At 37.3% G+C, this 22,949-nt stretch overlaps 1 protein-coding gene across 2 annotated transcripts in view; it reads left to right on the plus strand.

Moving 5' to 3' along the window:
• The window catches only part of Msh3 (mutS homolog 3), a 215,115-nt gene that overhangs the window by 91,436 nt on the left and 100,730 nt on the right, over positions 1-22,949 (plus strand). For both annotated transcript variants that reach the window (XM_047555516.1, XM_047555515.1), the window contains exons 11-12: positions 279-363; positions 2,091-2,200. In XM_047555516.1, the coding sequence (XP_047411472.1) occupies positions 279-363; positions 2,091-2,200 (195 nt within the window). The remainder of the gene's footprint in view (positions 1-278; positions 364-2,090; positions 2,201-22,949) is intronic.

Consider the following 22,949-nt stretch of genomic DNA (forward strand, 5'->3'; position numbering starts at 1 on the left):
TAAAAAAAAAACAAAATATTGCTACCATTACTTTCTTTTTGTGTTCTTGCTTTTGGTGTTAGGTCAGCTGTCCTTCTGCAGCAGCCTGTTTAATAGCACTAGCATCAATGGAAGACACTGTCCCAGTGAATTTTCAGCTCGCTCCTTTTGGTTTGATTTTCTATCAAAATGCTAATTTTTATCATAGTGTTACTGGATTGTTTCTGGTTCCTGAATTAGTTTTTAAAATTTCTTTATGCATTGTATATGTTGGCTCATTTTATTTCATTCTCTTACAGGAATTTTAAACAGCTATCAAGGGAAATGGAATTTATGACAATTAATGGAACAACATTAAGGAATCTGGAAATCCTACAGAATCAGGTCGGATACACACAAGGGCTGGTTGACTCAAAATGACTTGAATAAAACATTTAGAGTAAGGTAGCAGTCTATTTTTAGGATTGTAGGTAAAAATGAGCAGTAGTGTCTTCAACTACCTGCTCTGCTTATCATGTAAGCATTATTTGATAGCTGTAGTAGTTTTTGGAGAATCAAATATATAAAATAACTCTTTGGGTTTTTTTTTATTTTTGGTGGGGAGGAGCATTAGGGCCATCCTTTTTAATAATTGAAGGGCATATCCATTCTGATAATTTCTGCATCCTCATTCTTTATCAGATATTTCTTTGGGAAGGTATCATCTTTGAAAATTAATATGACGTGGGTTTTTGTGCAGTCTGGTTGATAGATTTTTTTCTCCATGCCTTTAACTCTTTATTGAACTGTTTGTACTCTTACCTTAGTATTCAGCATATAAAACATGTCATTGTGATATTCAGCTTAACTGTAGAATGCATCGTATCTCATATCACAAACTTTATCATTGTTTATTTGGCCTTTATTGGTGAATTAGGAACATAATGAAGACTTTAAAATTATTACTTTCATTTGTTAAATTATCACTGGGAAAGGTGAGACATTATATTGTAAAATTAATGTTATAACAGTTTTAAATAACCAATTCCAAACAAAGTATCAATTTCAAATCATTTGATTAAGTATTAGAAAATCTGAACCATCTGAATCAAATGGGTTTAAAAGCTCTCCAGAAATACTTATTACTGTTGAAAATTAAGTACATACTGATCTTTATCTCCTAATATTTGGATCCTTGTAGTATTAACTAGTTTCTTCCTCTTTGCAGTCTGTCCTGGTGTATTCCAGCCATACTTGTTTTTACTCATTAATATTTTTATCATTGTTACTCAGTTATCTAGAGTCTGCACATCCATCTTTGCAGCTCTCATTAGCTCTGCATACATGCACGTGATAGGAAACAAGTAGAGGAATGGAAGGACATTCCTTGGGTGAAGAAGTGCTCCCTGTCCAGGACCTGCAGGCATAGCCCCATCATTCCAAGCTTTCCTTGTTCCTGCCACATCTTCCCTATTCAAATCCAGTCAGTTCAGAAATCCAGTTCCTAAGGCAGGAGTAACCTACAATCCCCATACCCTTTAGGATCCTTTCTTTCTTTTTTAAATTTATTTTTATTTGTTCTATTTAGTTATACATGACAGCAGAATGCATTTTGATTCATTTTACATGAATGGATCACGACTGTTCATTTCTCCTGTTGTACATAATGTAGAGTCATACCTTTTGTGTGATCATACAAGTACCTAGGTTAATGTCAATCTCATTCCACCATCTTTCCCACTCACCTGTCCCCCTTCCCTCCCCTCACTCCCCTCTGCCCATTCCTTTCTTGAGTCCTTGTAGAAACAGAAGGTGCTTGCCTTGCAGCTTAACTTTGGCCTCCCTTTCCACAAGGCTTCTGATTAACTTATTTGTAGTTAAGCAGGAACTACCCAGATTTTTTCCTTTGCTATGATAAATATCAGTACTTATCTTGTGTGTATATTTGTGTGTGTGTATGTTTTCATTCATCAAATATTAAATGAGTATTTCTTATGGCCACACATTATGCCAGGCATGTATAGAATTTAAATTTGGAGTAAATGGAATAATTAAGGTATGTGAAGAACTAAAGATTTGGCACAAATATAATTGTCTAGTTAAAAAAAAAAAAACTTGTTTTCTGATCTTAGACTGATATGAAGACCAAAGGAAGCTTACTTTGGGTTTTAGACCATACAAAAACTTCATTTGGGAGACGGAAATTAAAGAAGTGGGTGACCCAGCCACTTCTTAAATTAAGGTAAAACAAATTTTTTGTGTGTGTTTAATCTGATATTATATAATTGTGAAATTAAATGTGTTAGCCTCCTTAAATCCAGGGTTACCATGGCTTATGAGAACACAATTTTAAATTGGGGAAATTTAATTTTATAATTGGCAATAGATTGTCTAATAGTATGAAGATTTTTTTTCCTGCATCCCTGAGAATGAACTTGCTTGCAGATTGGCAGATGGGGTATGTTATCACGGGACAGTGAGTTAGCTTGGGTCATCAGTGGCAAAGGGAGCAGGGTTAGAAGGGCTAGAGGGACTAGCCCTTTTATGGAGGGCTTTGAAGGTGCTATTGAGAAGTTGATAGTCAGAGCCAGTTAATTCGGTGATTCTGAGCATAGTGGTGACATAGTTAGCGCTTGGCTTGTCACAGGAGGGAGCTAAGTGACAATGCAGTGGTTATATTAGCACGTTTATGGAGGGGTGCTGAGGACCTGAGCGGAAGCAGTGACAGCTTTACTGCTGAAATCCAAAGCAGAAAGTAGAGTTAGTAGACCAGGGTTCCTTCAGGGAAGGTACTTGAGTGCCTGAAACAGTGGTTTTCCTGCATGTCTGCACTTTGGAGTCATTTGGGAAGCTTCACATGCCTGTGTCCAACCCCAAAGATTGTGATTTAATTGGTCTCCATTGTGGCTGGGCAGTTGGAATTTATAAAAGTTTCCCAGATGACTCATAAACAGATAAATGTGTAAACTCTGACCTACAACAGTGCTGACACTTGACAGGAGCCCAGTTTATGCTTATTGAATAGATACTCTTCTTGAGCTCTTTATTATATATTTAATGTTCAAAATCACTCTCTCAGGTAGGTCCTTAAAATGAGGATCCAGAGCACTTATTAACTTGCTCAGTGTTTCATAGCTGGTAGAGAGAAAGCCCAGATCTAATTTCAGCATTGACTCCAGAGCCTGAGTGACACTAGCCCATTGCCCCACGTGGCTGTGCTAGATCTTGGTGTGCTGGTGAGCAGCATGGCTGTGTATCACCCCTGTTGGCTGAGTCAATCCCATTAGGCCTCAGCAATCTCACCCTTCGAATGGTGAAATTCCCCCTCACTGGTTGCTGTAAAGGATAAAATGAGACAATAATCCTGACCACCATTTTTGAGCTTTTTATCAGGCATCAGGAATAGATGTAAAATAGAGTAGATGCTCCATATTACTTGGAGATTAGTAAATGGTCACCGTCTTCCATAAGGGAGAGCAGATGTTGTTGGTAGTAAGCTCTAAGACACGTTGATGATGAAGATTACCAAATCACTTCAGTTTAGGGGGTCACTCTGGTTTCTTTTCTTAACCATGAAGACCTTAAGACATCAGGAATTCATGAGGTAAAGAAGAAATCCTAAAAATGGAAGTTTCTTCTTTAGTTTAATATTCTGATGAAATGAAGAGACGAATTTGAGATAAATTCTAGTAGACCATGTTTGTCTGCTCTTTGGGGGCTGAATCCTGTGTCCCTTGGAATCCTACTTTCCAGAAAGACTGAGAGAAAATATGTCACACGTTAAACACTGATGCTTTCAAGTATGAACTTTACACTAGCCTAATGCTTAAGATTGGCCCCCCCCAAATTTTTTTTCTTTTAACTTTTAGATCATGATTTTAAAACTTTTATTCCCCTCATTAAAATCCACTTTAAGGTCTTGAGGTTGTAGCTTGTTTGTACACACCTGACTAACTTGTATAGGACCCTGGATTCAGTACCCAGAATTGCAAAAAACAAAACAAAAATCCACATCAAAAGAATTTCAGTTAAATCCTCATGGCATTTGCAACCTATTTCAAACAAATGCCTAGAAAAGACTGTTTAGTCAGTGGCTCAGCTATATATTTATTACTGTTCTCTCTCTCTCTTTTTTAAACACTAACCTGAGTGCAGAGCCGATCCACATCAGTGCTTCCTCCGGGCTAGCATTCTGCTTTTGACACTGACAACAACCAAATGCTAGTTTAAGGTCTGGTTTTCTTCTGGATTGAGATCATGGAACAAATAATGGGTGACAAGGGAATTGAGCAAGATAAGGCAGATCTCCCAAAGTTCTGCAAGATCCCATTGTTTGTCAGTCATCTGTGAATTCTCTTAAGTCCTTTAAGATTGTTTATTTTTAGCCTATTCCAGCTCTCAGGGCAACAATGTAAGTTCATAAATCTGGGACCAAGTGTTCAAGTTTCAGAAAATTTTCCACCCCACCACCTTTTTTTCCTATCCAGTGGACTCTGGTACAGAATTTTACTAGTGACTTTTAGAAAATATAAATGTTTTTTGCCTTATTGACTGTTAGACCTACTAAGTTCACTTAAATTATTGAGACTAGATTTTGTGTTATTGATATTGCATTAGCTTTTACAAATAGTTTATTTTTTTCTTATATGTTATGGCTGGTAGTTTTTATCCATTCTGCTAATTTGAGGCAAGAAGAGGCTCCAGTGTGGTTTATTGACTTCTTATAAATACATGTCACATTGGTAAGCTATTAGTCTGTCCTGAGGCCTTTTAAAATTAGATCAATTATATTGAATTCACTTTTTAATTGCATTTCTCTGCTTCTTTGAGTTGATATGGCCTTGCTATTCTTTTCTATATATTTGCCATATGTCCTTCATTGGTTTTGTCAAAAGCTCCAGAATACAAATTCTGCCTATAAATATTGATGTGCAAGAAGTCTGTACCCCAGACTCATCTGTGATGTATAGGATGGGTCTTTTACATAATCTTTTAGGTAAAAAAAAAAAATTCTAAGACAGATTGGATTATCTTAGAATGATCAAAGGTCTGGCAGTGTGACTCAGTGATGGAGCACTTCCCCTTATGCACAGCGCCTTGGGTTTGATCTCTATTACTGGAAAAAAAGATTCAAGATTCAGTAGCATAATGCTATATTAAAAATATTAATTAAAAAAATGGTGTCTCCTTTGCTACCTGCACCTCCCGTGTTGACATTTTCCAGAGTTCTCTCCTGGGGCCTCCTCTCACTTCTCACTATGCAGGATCTTGTTTGTGGCTATGACTTCTCCTGACACTCATGTGCTGATGACTTGTCACCATTGTCTCCAGCACTGCAGACCACATATCTGTTAGGACATCGATATCTCAGGAAATGGTCAAGTTGACTGTGCATAACAGATTGGAAACAGAATTTCCCTCAGTGAGATAGTTATTTTTTTCTTTCCTTTTTATCTTTTCCTTTGCTTTTCTCTTCTCCCTCCCCACCCCCTCTCTTTTTTTCTGTGCTGGGCATAAAATCCAGGGTCTTGTGCATGCTTAGCACATACTGAGCTATATCCCCAGCCCTGAGATAGTGATTTCTTGGAAATGTAACTGTGTGTGTGTGTGTGTGTGTGTGTGTGTGTGTGTGTATGTGTATGTATGTGTGTGTATGTGTGTGTGTGATGTGTGTGCATGTATACACACATGTGTATGTTCACATGCCACACGCATGCATGCTTACACACAAAACAGACTGTTAATCATAAATCAGAATCGGAGAAATCAGTTCCTCCCCTTATAGTGAATGAATTATTTTGATTAATAATGAAAGTACTGAATTCCTGGCAAGAAGAAATGTTATATTATTTTACCTTTTTCTAAAAAATCACTGTTTTGTGAAAGGCAATTCAAATAAAAACTTACTGTTTATTGAGGAAATTAAACATTTCTATGCCTCGTGTCTTGCCCTTCTCCATTTGTATTCTGTATTCCTCATTTGTTTTTAGAATAATTATTATGGGTGCATAATAATTATATGTGATATAGGAACCTGGTTGTGACATGTTCATAGTTACACATAATGTAATTTGATCAATTTTATTCCTCAGTACCTCCCCTTTCTCTCTCTTCCTCCCTCCCCCTGACCCTTTTCCTCTATTCTATTGATCTCCCATCTATTTTCATGAGATCCTTTTTATCCTTTTCTCCTTAGCTTTCACATATGATAGAAAACATGATCCCTAACTTCCTGAGTCTGGCTTTAGTAGAATATATATATGGTTATGTTTAATTACAGTTCTCACAACATGCTGAAATATAACTTATTTCAGGAACTTTGTACATTTGATTCTCTTTTTTTAAAGTAAAAACTTGTACCCATTTTTTTTTTCTTTCCTAATTTGCTGACTGCTTCCTCAATATCTCATGTGCTCTCTGTTCACCCTCTGTGTGTCCTTTGAATGTTGGATTTCCCAGACCTGAAACTGAGGAGCTTAGTGACTATCTCAAGACCCTCAGCTTCTTTGTGAAATCCTTTTTTCCTTTCTCCCTCTGCAGAAAGTGAACTCCTTTAGATTTTTGTTTTCCTTCTTACCCTCTGCCCTCAATGTGCATGCAAACTAAATTGGGAACTGAGTCTCAAAGTGCTTTGAGTATAGTAGATAATCAGCAATCATGAACAAATGAGTCTATTTAAAAATCTTAGTATTCCAAGTAAGTTCTGAAAATAAGACTGTATTTTTTTCTGTAAGAGAAAACTTATTTCTCTAAGAAAACTGATTTTAAAGAATTCGTAGAAGAGGCAGTTTTCCTTTATATGATTCCTTGTTTTAGTAGCATAGAAGTGGTTGAGAGAAACGATTTCTTCCTGTTTATTAAAATAATTGTTTAGCCAAGTATGAAAACATCGTACTTAGCACTGGAAGAAATGGTGTGGCAGCATCTTGCATTCTTGCCACATTTTTAGTGGCACTATGATAGAAATTACTCAGACAAAGTCACATAACTGAGTAAGGAAGCCAGACTGGGTGATAGGAAGGTGCTCTGTTCTACCTTTAGATATAGCTGTTTTTAAGTGTTGTATTAAAAGTCCAACTCACAACTCTAAACACATTTGAGTTGAAATTTATTTAGAAACATTTGGGGGCACTGTGATTTTCTTTGGCTCTTTAAAGGCCATACTTGGAGAATTTGAATTCCATAATGGATGATTTAGATGATGTATTAGTTTGCTAGTGTTCCTGTAACAAAGTACTATGAATGTGTTGGGTTAAATAATAATGATTTTTCTTTTCTCTTTTTTTATTTTTGGTCTCCTGATTCTGGAGGCCAGAAATTCACGATCAGTGTGTCAGTAGGGTTGGTTCTTTCTTAGCCCTGTGAGAGAATTTGTTCCATGCCTATTTCCTAGCTTTTGGTGACTCACTGGCAATCTTTTCCTTCGTTTGTTGATACATCTTCTTGATCTGTACCTTCATGGTCACACAGCATTCTCCCAGTGTGCGTGACTCTTCACATGGCATTTGTTAATAAGGACAGTCAGATTAGGGGCCACCTTATTCCAGTGTGACCTCATCTTAACTAATTACATCTGCTATAGCAGTCTTTTCAAATAAATTTCTGGGTTGGGATTTCAACTTATCTTTTTTGGAGGTACACAATTCAACCCATAACAAATATGTTCAGCATTTCAAATCTTTTCTCTTTTTAGCACAAGTAAGTTAAATGTAACCATGTCTTGAGTGAGAACAGGTGTTTTAATTGTCATTTAAATGTTTTGCACATTTATTCAACTTCTGAAGTATATATAAAGACAGTATATATAAAGGATTAGTATGGTTCCTAGAATCAGATGTAAAGAATTATCGAATTTTGTAAATTATAAACATTCTACAATTTTGTGCCTGTGGTACAGTTGTCTGAGAAATCATCCTTCCATCCTTTCCAGGATGTGTCTTTGAGACACATCCTGAACTATAGCTTTTTAGGTAAAGATGTTCATGTAAAATTTTAGATTGATTTTAGGAGTGAGAAAGATATTTATATATTTTTTAAAAGTAAAGGAAAATGGGGAAAATGGAACAGAGGTTCATAACTTAATATTTCAAGGATGAAAAGTAGCCAAGGTAGAATGGGGGAAAAGCTGAGGTGAAAGAGGCCAGGTGTGTCACTTTGTGAGCACTTCTCTATCTTGCAGAAGCTCAGAAGGATCAAGGGAAGGGTGGAAAACTGATCTCTCACCGTGCTGCATTCTTTAATCAATTTTTTCAACTATCTTCAGAGAAAGCTATTTTTTCTGTTTTATAGATAAGGAAACTGAGACTCAGGTTACTTGTTCAGGATCATCCAGCCAGACACTTAGGGGCCTATTTGAAAGCCTAATTTTAGAGCTAAAGAAACTTCAGCTTAAGTTTTGATTTCCTCATTACTTTTGTGTACTTTAGTTTCTTTACCTGTAAAATGGAAATTATGATACCTACTTCATCCAGTTGTGAAAAGCAGATGAGACAGTATATATAAAGGATTAGTATGGTTCCTAGTATCAGTTTTATGGTCAAGAAAATATGTGTGGTCTTCATAGTACCAAAAAATCAGAAGCATCATATTTATTAATAGGGGAATAGAAAGTAAAGTATCTGGGCATATATTGTAATATTATATAACAGTTAAACAGAAAGACCTAAGTCTATACATATCAGCATGAATAAATCTTAAAAATTATACAGTACATTAATACCACCACCTGTTTAAATTTTGTGATGCACTGCAATATTCTATTTTGATTAGGGTTTAAGACAGAAGTGATAAAAATATAAGAACAGGAAGTAGAAAGTTTGTTTACTGACATCAGGGCAGTGGCTTTTTCATGGAAGGTGTAGGAAGGGAAAGGGATGCAGGCGGGGAAGTGTTTCACTTGCACCCTCATGTGTCACTTAATGACGGGGTGTGTTCTGAGAAGTGTGTGGTTAGGCAGGTTTGTCATTGTGCAGGCGTCATAGAGCATACCTTCATGGACATGGATGGTACAGCCTGACTGCACACCTGGGCCATGTTGTCCCTTATGGTACAGCCTGTTACTTCTAGAGCCATAGTGAACAAAACAACATGAGATGGAGTCAAGCACATGAAAAATGGTGCCATCAAGAGAAGAGGTGTGCACAAGATGTGTGAAGAGGCCATGTACTAATTTACAGTAAACTTTTTTTTTAATAAGTAGAAGGAATACACTCTAAAATAATGATTAGAGTATAATACATACATTCACCAGTAACATAACTGTTTTCATTATCAAGTATTATATACTGTTCATAGTCATATTTGCTCTACCTTTTTATCCCTCACAGTGCAGTATACCAGCTTCACCACAAACACATGAGTAATGTGCTGCACTCTGACATTAGGACAGCTATGATGTTGATAGGTGACAGCAATTTCTCAGCTACACTGTAATCTTATGGAACCAACATCATATATGCAGCCCATCAATGACTGAATCATTATAATGTAGTACATGACTATATGATGTTTTTACTTTTAAGAAATAATTATATGGAAAATACATATATATGCATGTTTTGGGGGGTACTGAGGATTAAATCCAGGGGCAGTTAACCACTGAGCCACATCCCCAGTCCTTTTTGATATTTTATTTGGAGACAGGGTCTCACTGAGTTGTTTTAGGGCCTTGCTAAGTTGCTGAGGCTGACTTTGAACTCAGGATTCTCCTACTTTAGTCTCCCAAGCCTCTGGGATTACAGGCATGTGCCACCTGGCATATATACATGCATTTTTTAAGTGGCACTGCTACTGCACCTTCACCACCACCATAAGTAGGTCCTCAAGTCTGTGTAGAAAGCCCATGTTGGACATGAGAGCATCTGATCTCTACTACACTTTGTTCTAGAAAGATGGGGATACAGTCACAAGATGATCCAGCTACAGGCTTCCTGTGACAGCAGGGAGGAGGCTGGGTACTCAGGTAGTTCTCTTGGATCTGTCCAGGTTCATTCTCCTGAATCTGGTACTTGTCTGTTTTCTTTTGCCTATTACTATAGTCAGGAATGTAAGGAGAATTTGTGAGTACTACTCGTGAGAGTAGGTAGAGTCTTTGTATATGTCCCTTCTCAGAATGATGTGACCATTAATAATTGCACCCTGTCTTTGTAAGGTTGGGCATGGATCACAGCCTTTCTTTTTTATTTAATGCTCTGAACTTAACTATATTCTGAGAATTTAGGGAGATCAACTTCATGTTCTGATTGACTAAGTATACAATGTATTTGTTAACACTGTAGGTATCAGTGGTTAGGGAGGCTAACTTCTAACAGAAAGACCCCCAGTAGAGTGGAAGTTAATTTTTTTTTCTTTGCATAAATGTAGACTATCCAAGGCCTTTCCAGATTAAGAGTGGGGTAGAACTGTCATCATACAGGTGTTTAGGAACCTAAGGAACTCTGCAGTCATAAACATGGCTTCCAAGGTCATCCTGGGCACTACCATCCAGCCAGTGGAAGGAGGAGGAGTGGGAGGGTATGTTTTTGTTTTTGTATAATCCAGTCCCGCAGTGACATACATCTCTTCTGCTCCTATCTCACTGACTACAAACCATTTTGATGGTCACACTTGGCTGCAAAAGAGGCTGACGAGTGTTATCAACTTGTTTGTCAAGGAGGAAGAAGAAATATTAGTGAACATCTAGCAGTCTGTTGACAAATGGCTTTTTTTCCCCTTTGTTGTTGTTTTAACTCTATAGTACATTTTTTTAGAATTAAAAAAAACAGCTTTATTAGATTTTTAAAACTTCACATAAACTAAAAAACGAAAGATGTGGAAAATTATGTAATGAAATGTTTGCCTCTTATTTCTTCTCCACTATGGTTATTATTTTGTTCTGTGTCCTTCCAGAGGCTTTTTATTTTAAAAAGAGAACAAGTAAATAGGCATATATATTCTTTCTTCCCTGTGACATTGCTGGGGCCATAATATCCACAGTGCCCTTACTTTGCACTTTTCTGTTAATAGTACAAGATATTATTTTGAATTTGTATTATTCAGTCTCAGTAACAAGGTGGTGTTCTATTCTCAGGGAATTTTTAATCCATTTTGGAAATGTATAATCTACAGGGAGGAGATGGAGGTACAAGTAGTGAAAGCTTTTATAGCTAAAAGAAAACACCTGTTACACACTGTATAGCTCAATACCACAATTAGAGGAAATGAAGAATGCTTTTACAATTCAAATTATATTTTTAGAAAAGTGCTTAAGAGAATTAAGCATGCTAAGTTAATTTTTGGCACCAAAAATCACATAAAATAAAATCAAGGGGCTAGAAGATTGTTTGTGTTAGGAATTAGCTCCTTGACTGCATTTTTGGGTGATTTTAAAGCTCTAAGTACATTTTAGTGGTAGTTAATTCTTTTGAATAATTAAATGGCTCCTATTTTGGTAATCCCACATGTTTGGCGTATTAATGGTTGTATTTCTAATTCAATACCCTGACCGAAATGAGGAGGTAATAGAATGTTACTTATATCCTTCAATTTAACATTTAATTCATATTAACAAAACTAAATGCTACTTTTAACTCTCTGAAACTACTGGAAATTAACGACCCTGAGAGACCGGATTTCTTCTTCTTCTTCTTCTTTTTTTTCCCTGTGTTCCATGAGTTTGTTAACACAGTGTTCACCGTGCTGACTCTGTTTTACTCAGCCCAGTGTGATGCATTCTTGCTCATAAATGGGAAGGGAGAATGACAGGTGGCCCCTAACTGAGAACTATGATTGGTGCTGACCCCATGCCTTCATTCTTTGCTTTGAGACTGGATGAGTGTGGAAAGAGGGACAGCTGCTACCAAGAGAGAAATAAGTGAACCTAAGGACTCTAACCCGAATGTCTGCCCTGTCAACACAGATGGATTAGCTAGCATTTCTTGGGACACAGATAATCAGGAACTTCAAGCTGGCCTCTGCTTTCTCCTACAGTATTGGGACTCTCAGATCTAGAACAGCTCAGATGCCAACATGAAATGGCAAATTTTATTGGGGCTAAGGAAGAGAAATACAGGGGAGATGGAGAAGGAGATAAATTGTTTTTCTTGGCTCTCTCTTTTTTAATATTTTTCCATCTTTATGCCTTTGTTAGGGATTTTCAGAATATTTCCCCTATGGGAGAACTTCATTTTCTGTCAATTCAGTAACATTAAAACCTCTCTAATGAGAAGTAAATAAATATGTTGGATAAAGTATAAGTGAGTATCCTTTTAGAACATAACTGAGGTCGTATATAAAAATTAATGGAGGAACTCAGGGAGCAGTCTGGAAAAGGCGTTGGAAATGATGAATTTACTGTCACTGCTGCTCTCTTGGCCTTTGCAGACCTTGGCAGTCAGGATTGAGTTTTAATTACCTTATAGGAGGCAGAATACAGGCACTTGGGTCTGTTTAAGTTAAAGAGACTATAGTAATGTGAGGTACTAAAATCACTATAATCTCAAGAGAGATCTGACAGAGGTTTGTGTTTTGGCTTGGTTTCATCACAGGGAGAAGTTTCAAGGATTCTTAACCCTAGGCCCTCTCTCACAGGTTTACAGTTCCAGTTTACATAGTCCGTGTGGTCTGGCAATTTCCAAGCTGCGAAATTTACTTTATGCAATTTGGACTGTGCCTCAGATAAATATACAGTTACCAAGTTAAAAGAAATCAAAAGAGTATAAAAAATAGCATAGGAAAAAATACCCTCAGCTGGGCATGATACCATACACCTCTAATCCCAGCAATTTGAGAGACTGAGGCAGGAGGATTGAGTTTGAGGACAGCCTCAGCAACTTACTAAGACCCTGTCTTTAAAATGAAAAAGAAAAAGAAAAAAAGGACTGGGGGTGTAGCTTAGTGGTAAAGCACCCCTGGATTCAATCCCCCGCTTCCAGAAAAAGAAAGAAAAAAAAAAAAAAAAAGAAAAATATATCATCAAAAGGGTTCAGGCTGATTTTATTTTTTTTTTTTATTTTTTTTATATTTATTTATTTTTTTTTTAGGTTTACATAGGGTAATGATGTTTATTATATTTTTCCCCTCCCCCCCACCCCTCCCACCCCTCCCACCCCTCCCACCCCTCTTTTCCCTCTACACAGTCCTTCTTTCCTTCATTCTTACTGCTCTCCTTAGCCTAACTCTAAACCTAACCCTAAACCTAATGCTAGCCCGTCCCACCCCCCATTATATGTCCTCATCCGCTTATCAGCGAGATCATTCGTCCTTTAGTTTTTTGAGATTGGCTTATCTCACTTAGCATGATATTCTCCAATTTCGACCATTTGCCTACAAATGCCATAATTTTATCATTCTTCATTGCGGAGTAATATTCCATTGTATATATATGCCACAGTTTCTTTATCCATTCATCAACTGAAGGACATCTAGGTTGGTTCCACAATCTGGCTATGGTGAATTGAGCAGCAATGAACATTGATGTGGCTGTATCTCTGTAGTATGCTGCTTTTAATTCCTTTGGGTATAGGCCAAGGAGTGGGATAGCTGGGTCAAATGGTGTTTCCATTCCAAGCTTTCTGAGGAATCTCCACACTGCTTTCCAGAGTGGTTGCACTAATTTGCAACCCCACCAGCAATGTATGAGTGTTCCTTTTTCACCACATCCTCGCCAACACCTATTGTTGCTTGTATTCTTGATAATCGCCATTCTAATTGGGGTGAGATGAAATCTTAGGGTAGTTTTGATTTGCATTTCCCTTATTACTAGGGATGTTGAACATTTTTTCATATATCTGGTGATTACTTGTACATCTTCTTCTGTGAAGTGTCTGTTCATTTCCTTAGCCCATTTGTTGATTGGATTATTTGTATTCTTCGTGTAGAGTTTTTTGAGTTCTTTATAGATTCTGGAAATTAGCGCTCTATCTGAGGTATGGTTGGCAAAGATATTCTCCCACTCTGTAGGCTCTCTCTTCACATTTCTGATAGTTTCCTTTGCTGACAGAAAGCTTTTTAGTTTGAATCTATCCCAGTTGTTTATTCTTGCTTTTATTTCTTGTGCTATGGGAGTCCTGTTAAGGAAATCTGATCCTGAGCCAACAAGTTGAAGATTTGGACCTACTTTTTCTTCTATAAGATGCAGGGTCTCTGGTCTGATTCCGAGGTCCTTGATCCATTTTGAGTTGAGTTTTGTGTAGGGTGAGAGATAGGGGTTTAGTTTCATTCTATTGCATATAGTTTTCCAGTTTTCCCAGCACCATTTGTTGAAGAGGCTATCTTTTCTCCATTGCATATTGTTGGAACCTTTGTCTAGTATGAGAAAATTGTATTTATTTGGGTTTGTGTCCATGTCCTCTATTCTGTACCATTGATCTACCTGTCTATTTTGGTACCAATACCATGCCGTTTTTGTTACTATTGCTTTGTAGTAGAGTTGAAGATCTGGTATTGCAATACCCCCTGCTTCGCTCTTGCTACTGAGGATTGCTTTAGCTATTCTAGGTTTTTTATTCTTCCAGATGAATTTCATAATTGCTTGCTCTATTTCTGCGAGGTACATCATTGGGATTTTAATTGGAATTGCATTGAATCTGTATAGAACTTTAGGTAGTATAGCCATTTTGACGATATTAATTCTGCCTATCCAGGAACATGGGAGATCTTTCCATCTTCTAAGGTTTTCTTGAATTTCTTTCTTTAGTGTTCTGTAGTTCTCATTGTAGAGGTCTTTCACCTCTTTTGTGAGATTGATTCCCAAGTATTTTATTTTCTTCGATGCTATTGTGAATGGGGTAGTTTTCCTAATTTCTCTTTCTGAAGATTCATCACTTATGTATAAAAATGCATTGGATTTATGAGCATTGATCTTGTAACCTGCTACTTTACTGAATTCACTTATGAGTTCTAAAAGTTTTCTGGTGGAATTTCCAGGTTCCTCTAAATATATAATCATGTCATCAGCGAACAGGGATAGTTTGAGTTCTTCTTTTCCTATTCGTATCCCTTTAATTTCTTTGGTTTGTCTGATTGCTCTGGCTAGAGTCTCAAGGACGATGTTGAATAGAAGCGGTGAAAGAGGGCATCCCTGCCTTGTTCCAGTTTTTAGGGGGAACGCTTTCAGTTTTTCACCATTTAGAATGATATTAGCCATGGGCTTAGCGTAGATTGCCTTTATAATGTTTAGGAATGTTCCCGTTACCCCAATTTTTTCTAGTGTTTTGAGCATGAAGGGATGCTGTATTTTATCAAATGCTTTTTCTGCATCTATTGAAATAATCATGTGATTCTTAACTTTAAGTCTGTTGATATGGTGAATGACATTTATTGATTTCCGAATGTTGAACCAACCTTGCATCCCTGGGATAAAACCCACTTGATCGTGGTGCACTATCTTTTTAATATATATTTGTATGCGATTTGCTAAAATTTTGTTGAGAATTTTTGCGTCAATGTTCATTAAGGATATTGGTCTGAAATTTTCTTTCCTCGATGAGTCTCTGTCTGGTTTAGGTATCAGGGTGATATTGGCTTCATAGAACGAGTTTGGTAGGGTTCCCTCCTCTTCTATTTCATGGAATAGTTTGAGGAGTATTGGAATGAGCTCTTCTTTAAAGGTTTTGTAGAACTCGGCTGAGAACCCATCTGGTCCTGGACTTTTCTTTGTTGGTAGGCTTTTGATGACCTCTTCTATTTCATTGCTTGAAATTGGTTTATTTAAGTTGTGTATGTCCTCCTCGTTCAGTTTAGGTAGTTCATATGTCTCTAGAAATTTGTTGATGTCTTCGAGGTTTTCTTTTTTGTTGGAGTATAGATTTTCGAAATAGCTTCTAATTATGTTTTGTATTTCACTCGTGTCTGTTGTGATGTTTCCTTGTTCATTCCGAATTTTAGTAATTTGAGTTTTCTCCCTCTTTCTCTTTGTTAGTGTGGCTAAGGGTTTATCAATTTTATTTATTTTTTCAAAGAACCAACTATTTATTTTATTAATTTTTCCGATTGTTTCTTTTGTTTCGATTTCGTTGATTTCGGCTCTGATTTTAACTATTTCCTGTCTTCTACTACTTTTGGTATTGGTCTGCTCTTCTTTTTCTAGTGCTTTGAGCTGTAGTGTTAACTCGTTTATTTGTTGATTTCTACTTCTTTTTTTGAATGCACCCCATGAAATAAATCTTCCTCTAAGTACTGCTTTCATAGTGTCCCAGAGATTTTGATATGATGTGTCTTTGTTCTCGTTTACTTCTAAGAATTTTTTTATTTCCCTCCTGATGTCTTCTGTTATCCATTCATCATATAATAGTGTATTATTTAGTCTCCAGGTATTGGAGAAGTTTCTGTTTTTTATTCTGTCATTTATTTCTAATTTCAATCCATTATGATCTGATAGAGTACAAGGTAGTATCTCTATCTTCTTGTATTTACTAACAGTAGCTTTGTGGCATAAAATATGGTCTATTTTAGAGAAGGATCCATGTGCTGCTGAGAAGAAAGTGTATTCATTCTGTGTTGGATGGTATATTCTATATATGTCCGTTAAGTCTAAATTGCTGATTGTGTTGTTGAGATCTATAGTTTCTTTATTCAATTTTTGTTTGGACGATCTATCCAGTGGTGAGAGAGGTGTGTTAAAATCGCCTAGTATTATTGTGTTGTGGTCTATTTGGTTTCTGGAATTGAGAAGGATTTGTTTGACGTACGTGGATGAGCCAATGTTCGGGGCATAGATATTTATGATTGTTATGTCTTGCTGATTTATGCTTCCCTTAAGCAGCATGTAATGTCCTTCTTTATCCCTTCTGACTAGTTTTGGTTTGAAGTCCACATTATCTGAGATGAGGATGGATACTCCAGCTTTTTTGCTGTGTCCGTGTGCATGGTATGTTTTTCCCCATCCTTTCACCTTTAGTCTATGGGTGTCTCTTTCTATGAGATGAGTCTCTTGCAGGCAGCATATTGTTGGATTTTTCTTTTTAATCCAATCTGCCAGTCTGTGTCTTTTGATTGATGAATTCAGGCCATTAACATTCAGGGTTATTATTGTGATATGATTTGTATTCCCAGTCAATTGACTCATATTTGTTTTTGACATGATTTGGTTTCTCCTTTATTTGGCTATTCCTTTAGGCTAGCGCCTCCTGTTGCTGATTTGCATCGTTGTTTTTCATCTCTTCCTCATGGAATATTTTGCTGAGAATGTTCTGTAATGCTGGCTTTCTTTTTGTAAATTCCTTTAGCTTTTGTTTATCATGGAAGGATCTTATGTCATCGTCAAATTTGAAGGTAAGTTTTGCTGGGTATAAGATTCTTGGTTGGCATCCATTTTCTTTCAGGGCTTGGTATATGTTGTTCCAGGCCCTTCTAGCTTTTAGGGTCTGGATTGAAAAATCTGCTGATATTCTTATTGGTTTCCCTCTGAATGTAATTTGATTCTTTTCTCTCGCGGCCTTTAAAATTCTGTCTTTATTTTGTATGTTAGGTATTTTCATAATAATGTGCCTTGGTGTGGGTCTGTTGTAATTTTGTATGTTTGGAGTTCTATAAGCCTCTTGTACTTGGTTTTCCATTTCGTTCTTCAGATTTGGGAAATTTTCTGTTATTATTTCATTGAATAGATTGTTCATTCCTTTGGTTTGTTTCTCTAAGCCTTCCTCAATCCCAATAATTCTCGAATTTGGCCTTTTCATGATATCCCATAGTTCTTGGAGATTCTGTTCATGATTTCTTACCATCTTCTCTGTTTGTTCCACTTTGTTTTCAAGGTTAAATATTTTGTCTTCAATGTCTGAGGTTCTGTCTTCCAGGTGTTCTATCCTATTGGTTATGCTTTCTATGGAGTTTTTAACTTGGTTTATTGTTTCCTTCATTTCAAGTATTTCAGTTTGGTTTTTTTTCAGTATCTCTAACTCTTTATTGAAATGATCTCTTGCTTCCCGTATTTGGTCTTTTAACTGTTGATTGGTGCGATCATTTAATGCCTGCATTTGCTCTTTCATCTCCTCCTTCAATGCCTGCATTTGCTCTTTCATCTCCTCATTAGCTTCCCTGATCGTTTTAATTACGTACATTCTGAACTCCCTTTCTGACATTTCTTCTGCTGTGCTGTCATTGGGTTTTATTGATGTAGTATCTAGGTTTGTTTGGGACATTTTCTTCCCTTGTTTTCTCATAATGGTCAGTTGTCAGTGGGACCCTGAGATATTGCAGTTTTCCACTATTGGCTTATAGTGTCCCAGTAGATTTCCAGTGTATCACCTCCCAGCCTTCAGTAGCCTGATGTCTTGGAGGAATCTGATAAAGCAGCTCATTCCAAGAATACTGCCCCTAGCCCCCTACTGGTTCCACGTTTTGGAACTGGCTCTGTGCGGAAATGCTCTCACTGTGGGCCTGCACCGTGCAGCTGGCCGTGTGGGAATAGCCCACTGCCGGAGTGTGGAAGACTACCTTGGGAAGACTCAAGCTGCCCTGCCCGGCTCTGCTAAGCCACCTCTATCTGGGCCTGCCACCCGGGCTGAGCTTTACCCAGTGGGCAGACTCACCCGTGGCTCCACTTCAGTCCGAGTCTCTCAATGCCTCCCCTTCTTAACTCCTGGGTTGTGGAGTGACCGGGGGTGCAGTCTCCCTCTAGGCCGCCATCTTGGATCGCCCCGTGAAGAGAGCCCGCAGCCGGAGTGGGCAGAGCCGCCTGAAGAGGTCTCCGGCTGCCCTGCCCTTATCCCTGAGGCTGATTGCAGATCGAGGCTCTCCGCTGGTTCTTTGCAGGAGTACACTGCACTGCAGCAGCTCCGGGACTCGGAGCCTGCTCTGTTCAGACAGGCTCTCACTAGCGGGCCAGTTCCGTTCCGAGAACCTGGAGAAGCTGGCTGTGTGGGCGGGGCCCGCCACCGGAGTGCGCAGGACTGCCTGTGGATGACTCTAGCTGCCCTGCCCGGCTCCGATAAGCCACCTCTATCTGGGCCTGCCACCCGGGCCGAGCTTTACCCAGTGGGCAGACTCACCCGTGGCTCCACTTCAGTCCGAGTCTCTCAATGCCTCCCCTTCTTAACTCCTGGGTTGTGGAGCGACCGGAGGTGCAGTCTCCCTCTAGGCCGCCATCTTGGATCGCTCAGGCTGATTTTAAAAAGAAACCTTTGTATTCATTCGACTCTCTTTCCTTTTCCTATCCCCACCCCTTCCCTTTGTTTTTTTTTGTCTAATCCACTGAATTGCTATTCCTGTTTTATTATGGGTTAGCTTCCACATATCAGAGAAAACATTCGGCCTTTGGTTTTTTGGGATTGGCTTATTTCACATAGCATGATAGTCTCCAGATCCGTCCATTTACTGGCAAATGAATGTGACATAACTTTGTGCATATATGAATATACCACAGTGAATCTCACTAGCAAGTACCTTCATAAGATTGGAGTCCTAGAGTAAGATATATTCCATACTTGAATAATTATGTCAAAATGGAGTCTACTGTCATGTATAACTAAAAAGAATTAATAAAATAAAAAAAGAAGCTATCATATACACTTTTTAAAACCAATGGATGGGTTAAACAAGAATGGATGCAACAATGGAAATGGAATATTGCAATGGAATGGAATATCCCTTATCCAGCATTCTTGGTACCAGAAGTGTGTCAGATTTTGGTTGGTTTTTTGTTGTTGCTGTTGTTTGTTTTTTAGAAAATTTACATTTACATAGTGATAAATCTTGGGTATGAAATGCAAATCTAAGTGTGAAATTCATTTATGTTTCATATATACCTCATAGCCCAAAGATCATTTATATAATATCTTTATTTTAGTATCTTTATTTTATAATAGTTTTGTGTAGGAAACAAAATTTCATGCATGAGGTTTTCTACTTCTGGCATTGTATCAGTATTTGAAATGTTTCAGTTTTTAATTCTTTCAGATTTTTGATTTTCAGATTAGGGATCTCTACTTGTATAAGATAAGGTAGTATGTGGAAAAACTACCTAGAATGCAGCAGACTGACAGCGTGATAGACAGTATTAGAGATTGAAAGACAAACCTAGGTAGTCAAATCCAAACTTCCAAAAAAAGAAAATTAGAATGGGAAGAGACAATATTCAAAGAGACGATAAAGGATGAAAATTTTTCATAATTCATGAAATATGTGAATTCTTAGATTTAGAAAGAATAACATATCCAAAGTGCTATTGAAAAGGAAACAAATCCACATTTTGCTAAATCATAGTCAAACAGGACAATATTATGGTGGAGATAAAAATCTTAAAGCAAAGAAAGATCATCTGAAAACCAATTAAAATTATATAACTGGTTACCTTCTAATTTCTTCTGCTTTCTTTTGGTGACTTCCTTTGAATTTGTTATTATTCATTTTCTTCTAAGTATCTTGATACTTTTTGTGTTTCTTCCTATTGTTTGTTTTCTCTTTTGATTCTTAATCATCTGGTTTCTTTTTATGCTTGGCTCTCTTTGTTTATGTACAGGTCATATTATTTGGAAATTTATTTTGGGAGAATAATGTAAGAGATAGGATGAAGGTGCTTTTCTCCCAAAGAGAACTTTTGTTTGCTTCTGCCAGGATTTTTGTGGCATTATTACTCTGGGATTCTTTTTTTTTTTTTTTTTTTTCTACCAGGTATTGAACTCAGAGTTGCTTAACCACTAAGCCACATCCCAGCCCTTTTTATTTTTTATTTTTTTTTATTTTGAGACAGGATCTCTCTAAGTTGATTAGGGCCTTGCAAGTTGCTGAGGTTGGCCTAGAACTTGTGATCCTCCTGCCTCAGCCTCCTGCGCTGCTGGGATTACAGGTATATGCCACTGTACCCAGCTGGAACCACCATCTTCATTCAAGTTCAGTGCCTAAATTTTTGTATGAATTAAAATAAATGATGCTAAACACAGTTGAAATTTCATCCTTACTACAAGGCTTATTTTCATAGCAAATTGTTCTGGCATGTCTCTTCTGTACAAAAGTAGCTTAGGCTGCTGCATTATTCCTCTGGGCTTTTGCTTTTTTAAAAATATTTTTTATAGAGTTATTGGGTACCATTTTGTTAGTTTCTTGAGGCTTTTATGAGCATGGTTTTATGTTTCATCTGGATTTTAAAATTCTTGTCAGTGGGAAGGATGGTTTGGAAGTACCTATTCCCACCATTACCAGAAACAGATTTCATATTGCTATTTTCAAAGGCTTAGATTTGTGGACTAAACTTGTATTGAAGGGTAGTTGTCAGAAAACTATTCTGTTTAATATTTTGAAGAAGGCGAATTGTACTCTGCTGGCAAAATGTTGCCTCATTAGAACATGAGTAATGAAAATCCTTCAAAAAACTTGTTGGATGATTTACAGTTTACCCCAATGTAAGTATTCAGAATAGCTCCTTAGAATATAGTTTTATAAAAGAAAATGCTTTTTGTTCATGGCCTGCATCATTTGAGCAATATTTGTGTATGACAGTGCATCTTGTTACCCAGTGTGTTGCTTCCTTTCCTCCCTCCCTTATCTAATCCATGAAAGCTGCTTTTATTTGTGCTTTCTTATTATGTCTGGAACTGTGTTTCTCTCCATTCCAATATCCTCTCCTCAAATTCAGGCCTTCAGTGCTGTTCCCTGGGTTTCTGAAACAGCCTTCTATCTGTTTCTGCCACTGTTCTTAAGCCTCTCCAAGCCATTAGCCTTGGTTCCAGTTGCTCTCAAGATAGTCAAAACTGCTGCTTGGCCTGATTGCTCACATGGCCACACTCTCATGTTCTTGTGCTCACATTTCCCCACCCTCACTTTCCATTTTCCACTCATCTTTTATGTTTCTTCACTCAGACAATAGCTATTCCTGGGAAGTCAGCCCAGACCCCGAAAACTAGATGCACCTCCCTGTGTTCCCATTGAACCTGGGTCATAGCTCAGTTATAATTTTTATCATAGTTATAATTAATTCTTCTTAAAAATGTGTTATTTTTTGGTCAGTATAGTATAGCTCTTTGTGGACAGGGCTCAGAAAGTTCGTAGTGTGAACATTAACCACTTTCTTCAGCCAGTTCTTCTTAAACACTTGGTAATGGTTCATTGAATAAATGAATGGTGGGCATGAAAGGCAAAGCTGGATGGGTCCAGGTAATAATGCTTGGGTCCAGAAAGCACTAAGAACTTTCTAGTAGAAAAAGTTTCTAGAAGAGGGTTATTTAGATAGTAAGTTTAGTCATATCACATGACCAGTGTAATTAGTTTCTAAATTTAATTCATTAATTTCAATCATTTGTTTTTAAAGCAAAACTTTCAGTGAAAAATGAAAATCCAGATAACCCCTCCAGCAGTTTCCTTTTCAACTGATTCTCTGCAAATACCTTTATGTTTGAATTATTGATGCATCTCCCAAGCACTTACCAGTAGGTATAGACTCCATCACTGACAGTAACTGTAGATCACACAGACTTTTAAGTGACAGTTACACACAGTAGATACTAATGTCAAAACCCAGTTCTTCACATGTGAAGGACTCCAGTGACACCTACAACTAGTCCTTGAGTCTTTAGTGGTAAAGAAGAAGCTTTGTTATCTCCAGGACATCATATCTATTGTTTTTTGGCTTCTGGAATGAAATGATTCAGGTGCCACCTTTTCATTGCTTTACATTGGTTAGTATCACATCTTGGAATAATATTTTTATCATTGTTTATATGACAATGCTGCTGCCTATTCTGTTGCTTGTCAGACTTGCCAAATCTCTCTATACTAAAATAATGATTCCTTATTCTGGTGACTGACATTTACTTAGTATTAGAATTTTTTAGAAGATCTTATAACTACTTCTTATTTTAAAATAATTTTAAGGTGTATATTTTATTTTTAAAACCTTAGAAATCATTCATTTACATCCTGATCTGCATATAGGATATAAAAGTGAAATTAGAGCTACCCCAATGATGAGGAATTTGTGATAAATGGTACCACACATCCTTTCACTCTCCCCTTGCCCATTTAAACAACACCTGTAATTAGTAATAACTTGCTTTTTTTTTTTTTTTTTTTTTCTGTGCTGG

The sequence above is a fragment of the Sciurus carolinensis genome, chromosome 6 (genome assembly GCF_902686445.1).
Source record: "Sciurus carolinensis chromosome 6, mSciCar1.2, whole genome shotgun sequence".
Taxonomy (NCBI): Eukaryota; Metazoa; Chordata; class Mammalia; order Rodentia; family Sciuridae; genus Sciurus; species Sciurus carolinensis.